Source organism: Diplotaxodon limnothrissa, linkage group LG5 (assembly GCF_057381915.1).
Source record: "Diplotaxodon limnothrissa isolate DT_005_m linkage group LG5, D_limnothrissa_male_GT1.1, whole genome shotgun sequence".
In the NCBI taxonomy this organism is placed as follows: Eukaryota; Metazoa; Chordata; class Actinopteri; order Cichliformes; family Cichlidae; genus Diplotaxodon; species Diplotaxodon limnothrissa.
This window is the reverse complement of record NC_140600.1, coordinates 29970683-29985188: the sequence shown is the minus strand read 5'-3', so window position 1 is coordinate 29985188 and position 14506 is coordinate 29970683. Positions and strand designations below refer to the sequence as shown.

Below are 14506 nucleotides of genomic sequence, written 5' to 3'. Positions count from 1 at the left end.
CAACACAAGCAGGTTTGAAAAATTCAAAGACATTTATTATTTTATCTCCACACAAAAGATTTCAAAACAATAAACAAAGCAGAGCTGGAAACAAATATTAGATGCTCTGCCTATAAACACGTTTTTCTTGCTTTGAGCAACAAACAATAATAAAGTCCCTCGTGTACAAAATACTATTTTGAGGAGACAGTGAGGGGTGACCACCACCTCCTCTCACTCCTTCTGCTGCTGCTCCTCAGGCAACATCACCATCACCTCACCCTCCATCACCACTTTATCCTTAACAGAGCACGTTACAGCAATGAAGGCGAATGACATCTTAATCTTGCGGACTTCGGCTTCGGCCAGCACCTCCTCTCCAACGTAGAGTGGTGCCGGGAAGCGGATCTCCTGGTACAAGAAGATGCAGCCTCGACCCGGCATCCTGGTGCCGAGCACGGCCGAGATCAGGCCGTTGATGAGGACGCCGTGCACGATAGGTGTCTCAAACGAAGTGGTGCTGGCGTACGCCGGATCCAGGTGGAGGGGGTTGGTGTCACCTGTCAGCTCAGCGAACGCCTCCACGTCACGGGAAGAGAACGCTTTGGTGAGGGAAGCTCGCTGGCCAATGTGGAGTGACCGGCTGAGGTGAGGAGCCGCTGCGATGGAAGACAGCGGTTTGTTAAAGACTCGCCTCCACAGGAAACTCATTGCGAAAAAAAGAAAGCTCCTCCGGCCTCAGTCGAGCTGCAGATCCCGACTGTTTCCCGTCAGTGCCAAGAGGAACGGAGACACCTGAACACAGCACAGAGCAACAGAAAGATGGTCTTTATAATGTCTTGGATTAAATATTCCTCAAACACAAATGATGCAACATTACTGTAACATTCCTTAAATTAAAGGAGACCTAACTGAAACCTTTGCAAAATGCACAACTCAAAAATCATCCTTATGAGGCTTGGTCACGATTTTCAGGCTTTAAATTACAAAAATGTTATTGTTTTATGGTTGGAAGCTTGTTTCTATAACAAAAACAAAACAAAAATAATTTTTGCCAATCATAAGTCAAAATTTTGGAGTTTTAATCTCAAAACTTCAACTTTACTGGAAGTTTGGCTCATTTTTACAGGAGTTTTAGTTAGTAAGTCAAAATTCTGAGATAATAATCCAAAGTTTTGACCTACAGAAAGAACAAAATGTTCGTTTTCCATAATGGGCCTCTAGGGGAGAGACAGCGATCTGAGCTGTGGTCCATGCATCTGTGAGCCCTTACAGAGCACCTTGAGAAACAGGATGTTTCTTTTAGCCACACCAACACAATCTTTGCTCACAACTGAAACTTAATTCCACACAGGATAATCCAGCATCAATTGCAGAAGCACCAGCACAAGAGGCTATAGTGCCAAGACATCTAAAAAGAGCGGCCTTGCTGATACAGTCCACGAGACGCTCTTAAGGGGAGATCAGCAACTCTAAATGAGTCCCTTTCTGAAACTTTTTCAGCACACCTTGTATATGAGACAGAAATATAAAAGGGCAACGTCCTATTTAAGTCAACGATGATGTTGCATGCCTCCCAGTCTCTTTCTCATGGTGGTGAACGCCGCATGATTGCAGCCTTGCTATTGTGCGTCACATGAATCCCTACTGATCACCTTATCTATTGTATCCTAATTTAATCTAACAACAGCAGCTACAAAAAGAACAGTTACATATTTTTTGGCACTAATCTGTTTAAAACAGAGTAAAAAAAAAATACTGCTTCATCCTCTTTAAACCTCATAGTGCACACTTAAAGCAACTTCTTCATTACTTCATTTTAAATCCACAGCAGCAGTGTCCAGAAAAGCAAAATGAACAAGAACAAAAAAAGCTCACGTATCATCTGTAGAGATTAAAGCTGATGCACAGGAACTTTCCTCTTCAGCTCAGGAGTGCGAATACAGAACATTGTTCTGCACAAACATATGTGTAATGCTTCCACACGGACGTAATTTTTTGTGCCTGGCGGCAGACATAATCGCCTCAGAGGTCATGTGGTTCGGGAGCGGCGGTAAAGTATTCACAGCTGATAGTCTCAAGGTCGACACAGAGCTTTGATGCTCGGCACAAAAAACACACGAGACCCAACCATCAGAAACTCTGTGGAAGGTGACTGATTGGTTGTTCACAGACTTGTGGCTCAGAAGCTGAAAATTAGTAAAGAACTTCACTTTGTTCACCTTCATTTGCAAACAAGAGACTATCCTACAGATGTGTATATTACAGCATGTTATACTAGCACAAGAGAGGATAATGTGCATCAAATTAGCAGCTTTAATGATGACAATCTGGAGGAAAAAATGTTAAGATTTTCAGCAAGTTTGGTAGAGTTTATTTTTCTGCAAAATATGTAAACTCTATTTATTTGTCATCACGCGTCACGATTCTTTAGTCTATTAACTTCTCTAGGAGTGGATCACCTCTGAGAAAATTCTTATTATGAGAGAAGAGCGGGGATCAAATCTGCTGACCTGCAGGACTCTGAAGGCACAGGCCTTGTTCTGGTAGGAGCCGAGAAGAGTCAGGGAGCTCCACAGCTTCACCAAACTTCTGCAAACACACACAATAAAAGAAGAAAATGATACCAACAAGTGGTGGTTAGTCTGTTTCAGTTTCAGCTGTCCCCACCACCCCACCCAGCCCCCTTTCTCTCATGGTCGGTGGTCACCTGCTGTAAACACGGAGGAGAGCGGTCAGGGTGTCCTCATCGTACTTCAGGACGTCAAAGTTTAACGCTGCTCCCACCTGAGGAGTGAAAACAAAGTAAGAAAAGCTAAACTGCATCCCTCCACGCTACGCATGAATTAGGACCCTGGATTCAGATAGTTTGGACTATCCAGAACATCTCCCTTTCCTTTTCATCTGCTTCAATCTCACCCTCCACATTCAGCATCTTCCTCCTCTGCACACGTCCAAACCACCTCAGCCTTGTATCTAACTTTTGCTCTAAACTGAGCCTGAGCTGTCCCTCTGATCTACACTCATTTCTAATCCCACCCATTCTGGTCAATCCCAATAAAAATCTAAGCATATTCTGCTCTGCCTTCATTTTTTTTTTTTTTTTTATTAGTGCAGTTTCACTCATGTACTTTTCATGTATTCTGTCTTGCTTCCATTCCTCTTCTCTCCAGCACATACCTCCACCTGCTCCCTACTCTAACTAGAGATCACAATTTCATCTGTGATCATCTTAGTACATGGAGACCCCTGGCTGACCTCAACTGTCAGTTTGACATTTACGTGAAGATACATTATCACAAAAAACCCAAAAACAAACAAAAACAAGACTGATCCAGATCACCACAAACAAACAGTCACCTCAAAGCTGGGATGAGCCCCACATCTGGTAGAATACACTATATTACCAGAAGTATTCACTCACCTGCCTTCACACGCTTATGAACTTGAGTGACATACCATTCTCGATCCATAGAGTTTAATATGACATCAGCCCACCCTGTGCAGGTATAACAGCTTCAACTCTTCTGGGAAAGCTTTCCGCAAGGCTTACAAGTATGTGTTTGTGGCGGGGTGTGGCCTGCGATGCCGCTGCAGGTGAGATGGACTCTACGGCATCTACAATCTACACCACTACAAGTAGTGGTGTACTTTACAGCACTCCACCCGATGCTTTGCTTGGCCTGGCTGCAGCTGCTTGGCTACGGACACCCATTTCACAAAGCTCTCTACGGACTGTTCTTTGATCTAATCTGAAGGCCACATGAAGTTTAGAGGTGTGTAGAGATTGACTCTGCAGAAAGTCGGCAAACTCTGCACACTAGGGCATAGAGACAGCATTTGCTGACCCCACTCTGTGATTTTACATAGAATACCATTTCATGCTGAGTTAGCGTTGTTCACGCTCGCTTCCACTTTGTTAATACCTCTAACAGTCGACTGTGGAATATTCCTTAGAGAAGAAATTTTACAAGTGGACTCGTTGCACGGGTGGCATCATATTACGGCATCACACTGGAATTCACTGAGCTCCTGAGAGCGACCCATTCTTTCACAAATGTTTGTAGAAGCAGTCTGTATGCCTGGGTCCTTGATTGTATACACCTGTGGCCAAGACAGTTACTGGAACAACTGAATTCATTGATTTGAATGGGCGAGTGAATACTTTTGGCAATATAGTGTATTTAATGCAAATTAATCCTCACATTATACAAAGGTTCTGAAACTCAGGAGAATAAAACAAGTAAAACAAACACAGAAGCTCCTTAACTCCTCACCGGTCTTCATGGTCTCACCTCTCCATACAGAGACTTCAGGCCTGTGATGATGAAGTACTTCAGTTCAACGGCACTTAGTCTGGTTGACTCATCCTCCAGCACACTAAAGACACAGAGGAAAAAATAAAGTGTGCGTGTGTGTACAAATATCAGCACAACATCAAACTCTAAAAATACGATGAGGAACTTACAGGCGGACCTTCAGGTAGTGGTACGGTGAGGCGTTTTTCAACACGACCCGTTGGTAGACAGACGCTTCTTCCTTCTCCTCCACCTGTTTCATTCTATCAGAGCATCAGTGGCTCAGCCTCTGTCTGATGAAGAGCAGCAGGTGGATCAGCTGACTATAAAAAAAAAAATCAAAACAGTGGCGCTTACAGAGAGTCTCTTCGTCATGTCTGCATTTTATCGTTAGCCAATAAATACCTGTACTAAAGCAGGAACTGTGTGCGTTACACTTTATTTTCCACAAGCTTGTGAGGGCCTGTCAGTGTGCACTATCAAAGACTTGTAGCAGCAGGTGTTTAAAGCATTTTAGTTACGGGCTGGACCTTTGGACAGCAGCTTTGCTGCATTTACACAAAAGCAAACAACAAAGACAAACAGGAACACCTCAGAGGAAACCTGATAAGCTCTAAAATATTACGTTTTGGGAAGCCCAGAGATCTGACAGTGAAACGTCAATAAAAACACGAGGAAAACTCCGTACAGCCTTTAAAACCCGAAGCTGAAAGCGGCTAACCCTGGACAAGGTGAACCCGTTAGCTTCAGCTAAGTTATTGTAGCTGCTAGCTGATTCTCTGTTATCGACTCCGCACACAGAAATGAAAGTTTTTAATTTGAAGTTTAATAAAAGCAGAAGCACTTCACTCACCAGCTGCTAAAACGTGGAGGACACGCAGCGTGCCGAGAAGTCCGCAGTCCCAGAGAAACGTCTTTCACCAAGGGGGAAGGGGACCCCAGCAGCGCATGCGCAACCAGCTTTTGCAAAGACGCGTAAAACTGCAAGATGGATCACTCTTCGCCACGAGACGGCTTATTTTGTCTTGTACGTTGAAAACCGGATATGGAAGCTTGTTTCTGCCACTGCCACAAAAAACAAACAACAGTACTAACTCTGACAAAATAATTTAAAATTAATTTGTGAGTTTTTGAGTTACTGAATCAACATTTTGAGGTAATAATCCAAATGTTTTTTCTAATGGCTGACATTTTTCTCTATGGAAATAAAAATTAATTATTCATTTATTTTATTTTTTTAATTTCAGGTTGTATTTGACAGGACTTGATTCGTCGCCCTCACAATGTCAAAATAACATTTACAACTTGTGTAACCCTAACCCTAACCTTTCAGTGGTGCTATTAAATAGCATATAGCATATTAAACTTCACAGCTTGAGCTTACATCATTCATCTTCTTCGACACACATCCTGCTTTGATCTTGAGTGGGCCAGACCAGTGAAACTCCTCTTGCTGTCAGTGTAAAAAGAAGTTTAACTACATATTCAGTCCCAGCTGAACTGCTACTTTACTGCAATACATTGCGCAAAGTAGTTCTCTCTACTTTTTTCATCTTATCTTTTTTAATCATGTTACTTTTAGTATTTTAATCACGTTTCATCTCTTCAAACACATTTCATTGTAATGCTGACCCTGTACTAACAACATGTGACAAATAAATCTGAATTGCAGGGCCTCATGGGCAGTGACTACTTCCTGTGCATCTTGAATAAATTACTTGATGTGTTATGTCTTCCAAAATGACAGGATTTTTCAACCAACAATCTTAAACACACAAAATCTTTTAATTCCACCATTTTTTTAAACTTTATATATTAAAGTTAATAGCTAAAGGATACAAATCACATATTAATCAACAGTAAATGTTTCATTGTAAATTCAGTCTGATGTGTTTTTGTGATGTTAATTATGCAGTCAGTCCACTGCATAGTTCACAAACAGCTGTAAACAGAAGACTACAATGCAGTTTTCTGAAAGTGAAACATGAAAACGAGGATTGATACCATGACATTAAACTCTAAAGATTATGGATATCAGCCGCCTGCAGGGCAGTGAGTAAAAGTCATACAGATGAAAACATCAGGAATATCTTAAAGTAAAGTAATACTTTTGTGCGTTTGTTCAGTTTTTTTTACAGACATAAACGTTGATGTAGAAATCTCATCATACTTCTCCTCTCCTTCATCATCATGAGGTCAGGGGTCGGCGTACAGTTCAAAGGTTTTTCTTCAAGAAACTTTCTTTACGTTGCCATCGCTGACTGCCTGCTCAGACAGGAAGTCCGTGATGAGTTTGGCGGCTTTTCTCGGTCGCTCAAGAGCCACAGAGTGACCACAGCTGTCCAACACCGTCACCTGGCAGTGAGGCAGCGCCCCCTGCAGCACAGCGGCGCCCGAAACGTCCAGCACCTGAGAGTTCAGACAAGTGTGTTACAGCTCTGTGTGACGCTGCAGCACGGCTTTACTGACACACTGAAATATCCCAACACCACATGACGGAGATTTACAGATTTACAGATATTCATGCTCTGTTGTCAATTCGTATTGACTTCCAAATGAAAATGAACTTCGAACTTTACAGCATTAAAAGGCACATTTACAGCCTGGTAGAAATTGTTTTTTATTTCAACAGTACAATCTAATTTTTTTTCTATCTTATTAATATGGATACAGTTAAAGTTTAAACTTCTCTCAACAGTGAGTCAATAATTTAAATATGAAGGACGTAGTGAGCACAAGTAGATGAGGAGGGCCACTTGGCAGTTCTGATGACCGGCACCCCTAATTTTTATTTTTATTTTTTTAAAGAAGCAGTACATACCCGCAAAGGGCGGAAAATTGGGGCTGAGACATCGTTTTCTAATGATCATCACTGCTGTGGGGTTGTGAATTTACCTGGTCTTCCTTCCCCCAGATAACCTGCAGGGGCACTGTGATCAGATGCATGTTTTCTTGTAGCGAGTGGCGAGACTTCTCCCCAACAATCTCCATGAACACTACACACACACACACACACACAGGGGCAATGAGTTACTAAAGGGAAAATGATTACTGCAGAGTAGAAGTAGACACAATCTGCTTTTCTCCCTGCTTCACTGTCTTTATACAAGTGAGTCATATCAAAAGTGCTTTCCTTCACTAATTAATTTATCTGAAATGTCAAATAGAAAATAATGAAAAAAGGCAGGAGGCAAAGGGTCAGATCAAATCCCTCAGTAATCTGTGACTGTCGATGGAGCACTGCTTGAACTCAATTCACTTCAATATATATAGCACCAAATCACAACAGCCGTCGCTTCAAGGTGCTTTATATTGTAAGGTAGAGACCCTACATTATTACAGAGATGCAAGCATCTCTGCAAGCAACCCAGTAATCATATGACCACCTTTGAGCAACGACTTGGTGATGGTGGGAAGGAAAAACTCCCTTTTAACAGGAAAAAAAACGCCAGCAGAACCAGGCTCAGGGAAGTGCGGCCGTCTGCTGTGACCGGTTGGGGATGAGGGGAGGAGGACAGGACAAAGAGAAGAAAAGAGCAGGTGATGGTGAGCGGACTGACCTTCTTTGTAGAAATCATTGTTTGGGATCCTGTTGGCAAGGAGACCGCTCAGCACCTAACAACACACATGCACACAAATGCAAATAAATAAAAAGAAAGAAAGAAAAGCAACAGCAGTACTGGCAGTGTGACTGAGAGCAGGTATATTGTTACAAGCCTTAAATGCAAAGTGACCCAGAAGTGTCTGTGTGATGGTTGAATTCTGTAAATACTAAAGCAAGCTGGAACATCTTTTGTGGAAGGAAAGGAGGTTCAGAGGAACAAAATATCATACTCTCTAGGATGCTACTCTCTGCATTCATATGCGCCTTTTGTAAAGTTATGATGTCTTTTGTGAAGCACTTTGCAATGTGGGTTTATGAAACTGCTCCATAAATAAAGATATTCCCATATCAATGATAAAAGTGAAGTAAGGGTTGCATTATAACTCAGTTCATTGCAGATCTTTCTGTGTGCAGTCTGCATGTTTTTCCTGTCCTGCTTTTCCAGCTTCCTCTAGCAGTCCAAAGATATGCATGTGAGGTTAAGTGATTCTAAACTGGCTGTAGATGTGAGGTAGATAAAATGCTTAAAGTGCAAAGAATAAAGAATAAAATAAAGCAGATGACAGTCTGCAGGATGAATTTGGAAGAGGAAGCTATTAAAAATAAGACAGCCACTGAGAACAGGGTGAAGTATTGTAGTTAAACTTTGGTCAATTTTAGCTTCACCACAGCAAACCGTAAAACCCACAGTCACATTGTTTAAATACTTCAATGTGATTTCTCCTAATTCCTTACAAATTCTCCTTCACATCTTTCCTTGTCTTAATGACGTGCTGATACAATGAATCATGCGGATAAGGAAACTTGTGAAGTCATTTCTACTGTGCCCATGCAGCTCAGCCCTGTACCTGTCGGGGGAGTTTTGGGGGGGTGTTACAACAGAGTCTCAGCATGTCCTCGAGTTCCTGAATGGTGGTGGGGACGAGCGGGATCGACTCATCCTTCTCACCCATCTCCAGCTCCCTCAGGCGACTGATGAACTCCGAGTCCGTCGGGTAAACCAGGCCTGTTTGGGAGAGAAGATGAGGAAGAGGAATTATGCAAACCTGATCATCATCAGCAAATGTAAGGTACGTCTGCTGAGTTTACCTGCCGGGCAAACCAAGGTGACACTGGATAGGTGGGTGGGGTAAGTGGCAGCGTACACCCCTGCGACGTTGCCACCCATTGACGTGCCGACCAGGTGGAAGGGTCTTTTATCGAGACCGATACTCTGCACAAACTACACAGGAAGAAAAACAGAGAGGTGAGTTTTGAAACAGGACAGTAGCTCAGTGCTTCTGCTGTGGTCCAAACCTGGAAGCCTTGCTTTGATTACAAGAATAACCTCCCCCTGAAAGATATCCCAGTGGTTTTTCCAAACTTATAATTATTACAAAGTGTGCAAGTGTCACACACACACACAAATTTGTACAGACCTGGTGGATTCGTTCAACCTGACCGCGGATGCTGTAATCCTCTGGACCGGTGCGACTTGTCCCCTCGTGTCCCGGCATGTCCACACACACCACATGTTGGTTTCTAGGGAGGAACTGGAGGAGAAAGCAAACACTAGTGATGGTAAATTTGATTCTTTTTACTGAATCGAGTTTTAATGAGTCACTCACCAAAGTGAATCGGATTTTTTGAGTCATTTGATTCACTGAGTCAGTTGACCAGAGAGTGCAAAAAATGTACATTTTCACTCAAACTTAATTTGTTTAAGTTTGAGTTGGGGCGGTAATGCGCCAACCAACTTGGTTGCCAACCAAGAAGAAGAAGAAGCTGTGAGCCAGGAGGGGGTGAGTGAGTGAGTGATTCGTTCGCTCGCTCTATGATTCAGCACAGGAGGGAGGGGGTTAGTGAGTCCTGAGTGATTCGCTTACGCTTACGATTCAACACAGGAAGGGAGGGGGTGAGTAGCTCAAATGTGCTGTTAGCATGTTAGCAGAGTGATGCTACTGTGAACTGAGGAGCTATTTTCTTGATGTGAGCTTCTACTCACATCTACTTTTTCTTCCAGTTCAGAGCAGAAATGCTTTTGTTAAGAAACTGGCTGTTGTTTCCCCCCCCCCCCCAATTTTATTTATAAGCTAGATATATTTCTACTAAGCGAATTAGTTTGCTAACAGAAACAGGGATGAGTCAGTGAGTCAGTTGGGCTTGTGAATCATGATTCACGAGTCAGTAAAGTGATTCTCGAGTATTGAACGATTCGTTCACGAATCGAACATCACTAGCAAACACACCAGAGGCTCACTTACATACACTTCATGACAGAAAGGCTGGAGAATCACCAGTCAAATCTGACAAAATCTGCTTCAACAGTTATAGATTTTTGCTCAAAGGTAAGATTTTACAAAGGGGACAGCTTCCACGTCTCCACACACAATTCACCAACCCTGTGTTTCCAGATTTACACACAGCTGAGCTGAAGTTCCTTTTTTAGCAGTGAAAATGTCACTGTCACAAACATGTACATCTGATGTTTTGATTTATTTTTGTGTAAAAACCTTGACAACAGGTAGCCACATATCCTTGGTGGCAGAGAAGCCGTGGAGCAGCAGCAGTGATGGTGTTGCGCCTCCTGGTGCCCCGCGTGTGGAATAACAGAAGTGGTAATTCCCACTGTGAGAGAAGCGGACAACCAATCCGAGCCTGCGGCGCCAATACCTGCAGAGATTTACAGGTGAGCCGTTATAAAGTCTCATGTTCTGGATGTTCAGTGATTCCTGAGGATTAAACATGAGGCGATCCATCCACTAACATTATGAAATAAATCATGTGATTGTGTAGTCTTTAAAAACAAGATCACTGTTTCTGAATTTTCTCTGACTCTGATCATCACTTTATTTTAGGATTCAGTTCAACATCCTGCAGCTGCACATGGTTTCATATGAAAAGGGTCATTGTGCAGTCAAAACTGGTGTGAGATCACATTAATGGGAAAATCCCCCCACAAAATAAAAGCACACTAGAAAATTAAAGGTTTATCATGAAAAGATGATGACCTGTAGAAATCATTTTATAACTGCTGTTATGAAAATAAGAGTGATGCTCTGCCACTTATTTCCATAGTTTGTTCATGTGATTGTTTAATAATTTATTGTGCAACACTTTGGATATTCATATCAACCACAAATGCAGCTTCATTACTCAACATAAACATAATAAGGTGAATTTCTGCTACCCTTACAACGGTCAGGGTTAAAAAATAAAAACCAAACAAAATAAAAACAGAGGTCAGGAACGGTCCCCGAAATCTGGGACCAAAATGATCTCGACAGATAAAAATAATCTTCTACACAGTCACAGATTCACTGTTAATTCTTTGCACATGTTTTTCTTCTTCTATTACATGTCAGTGAGTCAGCACTTTGTGTGTGTGTGCGTGTGTGTGTAAGACAGAGTGAAGCAACATCAGTAATCCAGTAATCAGCCAGCATGTAGTTTTTTTCACAGCTTAGTCTAAAGTTCAGAAGGAAAGGTCACTGCTTTGGCTCTTTCACAATAAAAGCATTTTTGAAGCTGTATTGGAACACAGGAACTACATTATTTTAATTCAAATGTAACGCGTGTCCAGTTTGTCTGCTTGTTGCTGTTGAAGGCTTTATCTGGTGGGTTTAGTAACTTTGAAGAAAATTGCTTGGAGTAACATTTATTAGATTTATTTTCATAAAAAAATAAGAAAAATGGAAAACCACTGTACAAAAGTGCAAAAGTCCTGAGCCACCAAGTCTTTTTCCTGTTTCCTTATCTTAAGAATGGCTTCTTGGCAGCCACCCTTCACTGACACCATTTCTAATGATACTTCAGTGAACAGTAAAGGGATCAGCCAAAGGGTCAGATGACTCTTATGGTCCTTTGTCAGGTCTTTGCTGGATTTTCCTATTTCTTAAGGACATGACTCAGATACTGCTACGGTTTATCAGCTGTAATTTTTCAGACCTGTAATTTCTTTATTTTTCCCTCATGAAAAGCAGCCAATGTCCAAAGAAAAGGTTTGGAAGACCTCCAGAAGGCTGGACACCTACTGATGATGACCACTTAAAAAAATCACAACAAAGTCTGGCTGCTTGGAAGCAAAACATGAGAAATAAGGAATGACTTGAGACTTTTGCAGAGTACTGTAGGTGGAAAATCTTTTCCATTTCTTCTGCTATAATCCAGTGGTGTGCCTAAACCAAACAGATACAAGTCTAACCCGCCTGTTTGTTCTCTGTGTGTATGTCCTCTATGTGCCTTTACCAGTTGTACGCCTTGAGGAGCGCTCCAGGCCAGAACAGGAAGGAGGTGACGAAAGCGAGCACGGGCACAACCAGGACACCTCCTGCCAGCATTATCATTTTGGCCACATTCAGCTCCATCGTTGCAGCCTCCTTTAAAAAAAAAAAACAGATCACAAACTGCACTCTCAGCTCAGTTTAACTGTAGATAATCAAGCAGAAACTGAATAATTTATTAGTCCCAGACGAAACTGTGTCCTCACAGTTGCTCCAAGACAGTAAGAAGAGTAACTACTAGAAGAGTAACTGTAACTTCGGTCGTTGCTGTGCTTTTTTTGGAAATCGAATTTCCCAGAGGAACCCACCCGAGGGATTAATAAAGTTCTATCTTATCTTATCTTATCTTATCTTAGTGTTATACTGTATAATAATAATAGAAACAGACGCTGAGTACTGCATCCAGAGTACTGAAGTGACAAAAGTCCAGTTAAATCACTCAGTCTTGCCTCAGTCAATGAAACATTTAGCTGTAAACAAACATATAGTCAGGGAAATGTGCTGGTTTATTTATGCCTTTACTCCAAAAAAAGACAAAGCCTAACTTAAGCTGATAAATAAAAAATATTCCCATAGCTTTCCAAAGTTATGGCATCACTTTTTTTTTACTTTTAGTGTAAAAGATCCATTTTTCCACTGCAGAAAGCAAAGGTGGGAAAGCATTTTAAGTGTAATTACATTGCTTATAATAATAAAAGCTTGTAATAAATGAAATTCAACTCACTAAAAATATAATACAAACTTCTTGTAGGTTCCCTTTAAATACATTTTAATTATACTTAAATGCTTTGAAAAAAAAACTGGATGAAAGAGAGCAGGTAGAGCTGAGTGTAAAATATGAACCCAAAACTCAGTAATAGGAGTTGCCTGCTCAACCCAGTGAGCTAAACCACCATATGTTAGCTTGTTTCTTAGCTCTAATTATCAGGCACCTGCGTCCGTGGCTTCCACACAATATGTCATAAATGCAGCATTGAACCAGGCTTGATGGGTCAAATATGGCAACTCATGGTAACAGCAAATTGACACAGCAGTTGTTAATAGTTAACGTCGAGGTATTACTTCCATCTTTCATATACAGTCTATGATTTTGACATGAAATCGCAATTAATGCAAGTGCCACAAAATCAACAGGATACAACAGGATTACTTAACCCACTGAACAACGTCCAGCGCTGCAAGCCCAACCCAGAAAGACACTGAACCTTTGAAGCAGCTGCAAAGTTCACAGTTTCCGGAGAAAGCACCTGTAGGGGGAATGTGCTTAAAAAATAAACTACTTCTACTCGTAATATACCATAGTAATACACAGTAATCGGGATTTGGAGGTTTGCTTTGATGTAGAAATCAGACCAAGTAAAAAAGTGCATTTGTTAGGAGTTTTTTTTAAAGGTTAGAACCGGAAAATGAGTAAAACAAGTTTACATTGAGAAAAAAATGCGGAAGTTTCCTTTAACCGTAACGGTCACAGGCTTAAAGAGACAAACTTCTCTTTTTGAATATTTTGTTCACTGAGGGTTTGATGGTAGAACACCAGATGCAAAGGTTACATTAAAAACTCGTGTCCTTTTAACCTGCTGAAAACGTCACATCGGACATAACGCGGACACCTCAGGCTGAGTACTATAGCGCTTTATCTACACCTGCAGGGTCAGCGGCGCCCTACCTGTCAGGGTCCTCTTCGAGCTGTCAGTGCCGGCTGTCCTCCATTCAGTCCGCTGCTCTTCCTCCTCTTTCACCTAAATTACATAACAGCCTTTCATCCGCACTTAAAGGGATACTGCAGAAGAAAAATGCTGTGCTGCATTCAGGTGCCGTCAGAAGCAGAGGATGTGTGATGTGTGCGAGCACGTCCACAAGAGGGCGCCAACATCTACAGGCAGCTCTTAGAGAACAGCACTGATGCTCCAGAATTTCTGTCGAAGTTAAAGCAATTTATATATTTATTTTCTTCAAATGAATGTTTCAGTTGATTTCTGTCCAGTGTTTTGTGGCTCGGAGGGCTGGCAGCTCCCCAGTTTCAGACTGGGAGGAGACAAAAAGCCTCGGAGGGTTGCATAAGAAAGGTCATTGGCTAAAAATCTGTGACCAACCAAATGTGCTGATGATCCTGCTGTGGTGAGAAAGGAGCAGCTGAAAAAAGATTTAAATAGTGGTCTGAACTGATTGGAGCTCAAGTGGAAAAACACAATGTCAGGATTTAGCAACATATCTGTCACTGCTTGTGTGTAAATGCTAGAAAACGTTCTCCTTCTTTCTTCTTTTGATCATCCAAGGGGCCTTGAACTTTTGCCGTTTTTTTTTTTTGGCCAAAAACCTAATTTAAAGGCTGCCAGTCTTCGTGCATTTGCTAAATTATACAC

General features: G+C 41.7%; 3 protein-coding genes across 5 annotated transcripts; all 3 read right to left on the bottom strand.

Annotated features, from left to right (window-relative positions):
• Positions 1-51: 51 nt before the first annotated feature.
• Positions 52-690, bottom strand: LOC146632575 (hydroxyacyl-thioester dehydratase type 2, mitochondrial-like). The gene has a single exon (XM_085354496.1). The coding sequence runs from the start codon at positions 688-690 to the stop codon at positions 214-216; it is 477 nt and encodes a 158-aa protein (XP_085210622.1). The 3' UTR covers positions 52-213.
• A 27-nt stretch (positions 691-717) lies between these two features.
• Positions 718-5203, bottom strand: rpp14 (ribonuclease P/MRP 14 subunit). The gene is made up of 6 exons (XM_085354497.1): positions 5131-5203; positions 4448-4600; positions 4275-4359; positions 2690-2766; positions 2493-2571; positions 718-774 (listed from the first exon to the last, which is right to left on the bottom strand). The coding sequence occupies exons 2-6, from the start codon at positions 4537-4539 to the stop codon at positions 718-720; spliced, it is 390 nt and encodes a 129-aa protein (XP_085210623.1). The 5' UTR covers positions 4540-4600; positions 5131-5203.
• Positions 5204-6316: 1113 nt separating this feature from the next.
• LOC146632573 (monoacylglycerol lipase abhd6-A-like) lies at positions 6317-13870 on the bottom strand. Of its 3 annotated transcripts, none has more exons than XM_085354493.1 (9): positions 13810-13870; positions 12109-12239; positions 10374-10533; positions 9300-9413; positions 8971-9103; positions 8730-8887; positions 7838-7892; positions 7173-7273; positions 6317-6686 (listed from the first exon to the last, which is right to left on the bottom strand). In XM_085354493.1, exons 2-9 carry the CDS (start codon positions 12225-12227, stop codon positions 6507-6509), a joined length of 1020 nt encoding a protein of 339 aa, XP_085210619.1. In that variant the 5' UTR covers positions 12228-12239; positions 13810-13870; the 3' UTR covers positions 6317-6506. The 3 variants fall into 3 exon arrangements, with proteins under 3 accessions (XP_085210619.1, XP_085210621.1, XP_085210620.1); XM_085354495.1 differs by having other exon boundaries at positions 12109-12236; XM_085354494.1 differs by lacking the exon at positions 13810-13870 and adding an exon at positions 13303-13322.
• Between the last annotated feature and the right edge of the window lie 636 nt (positions 13871-14506).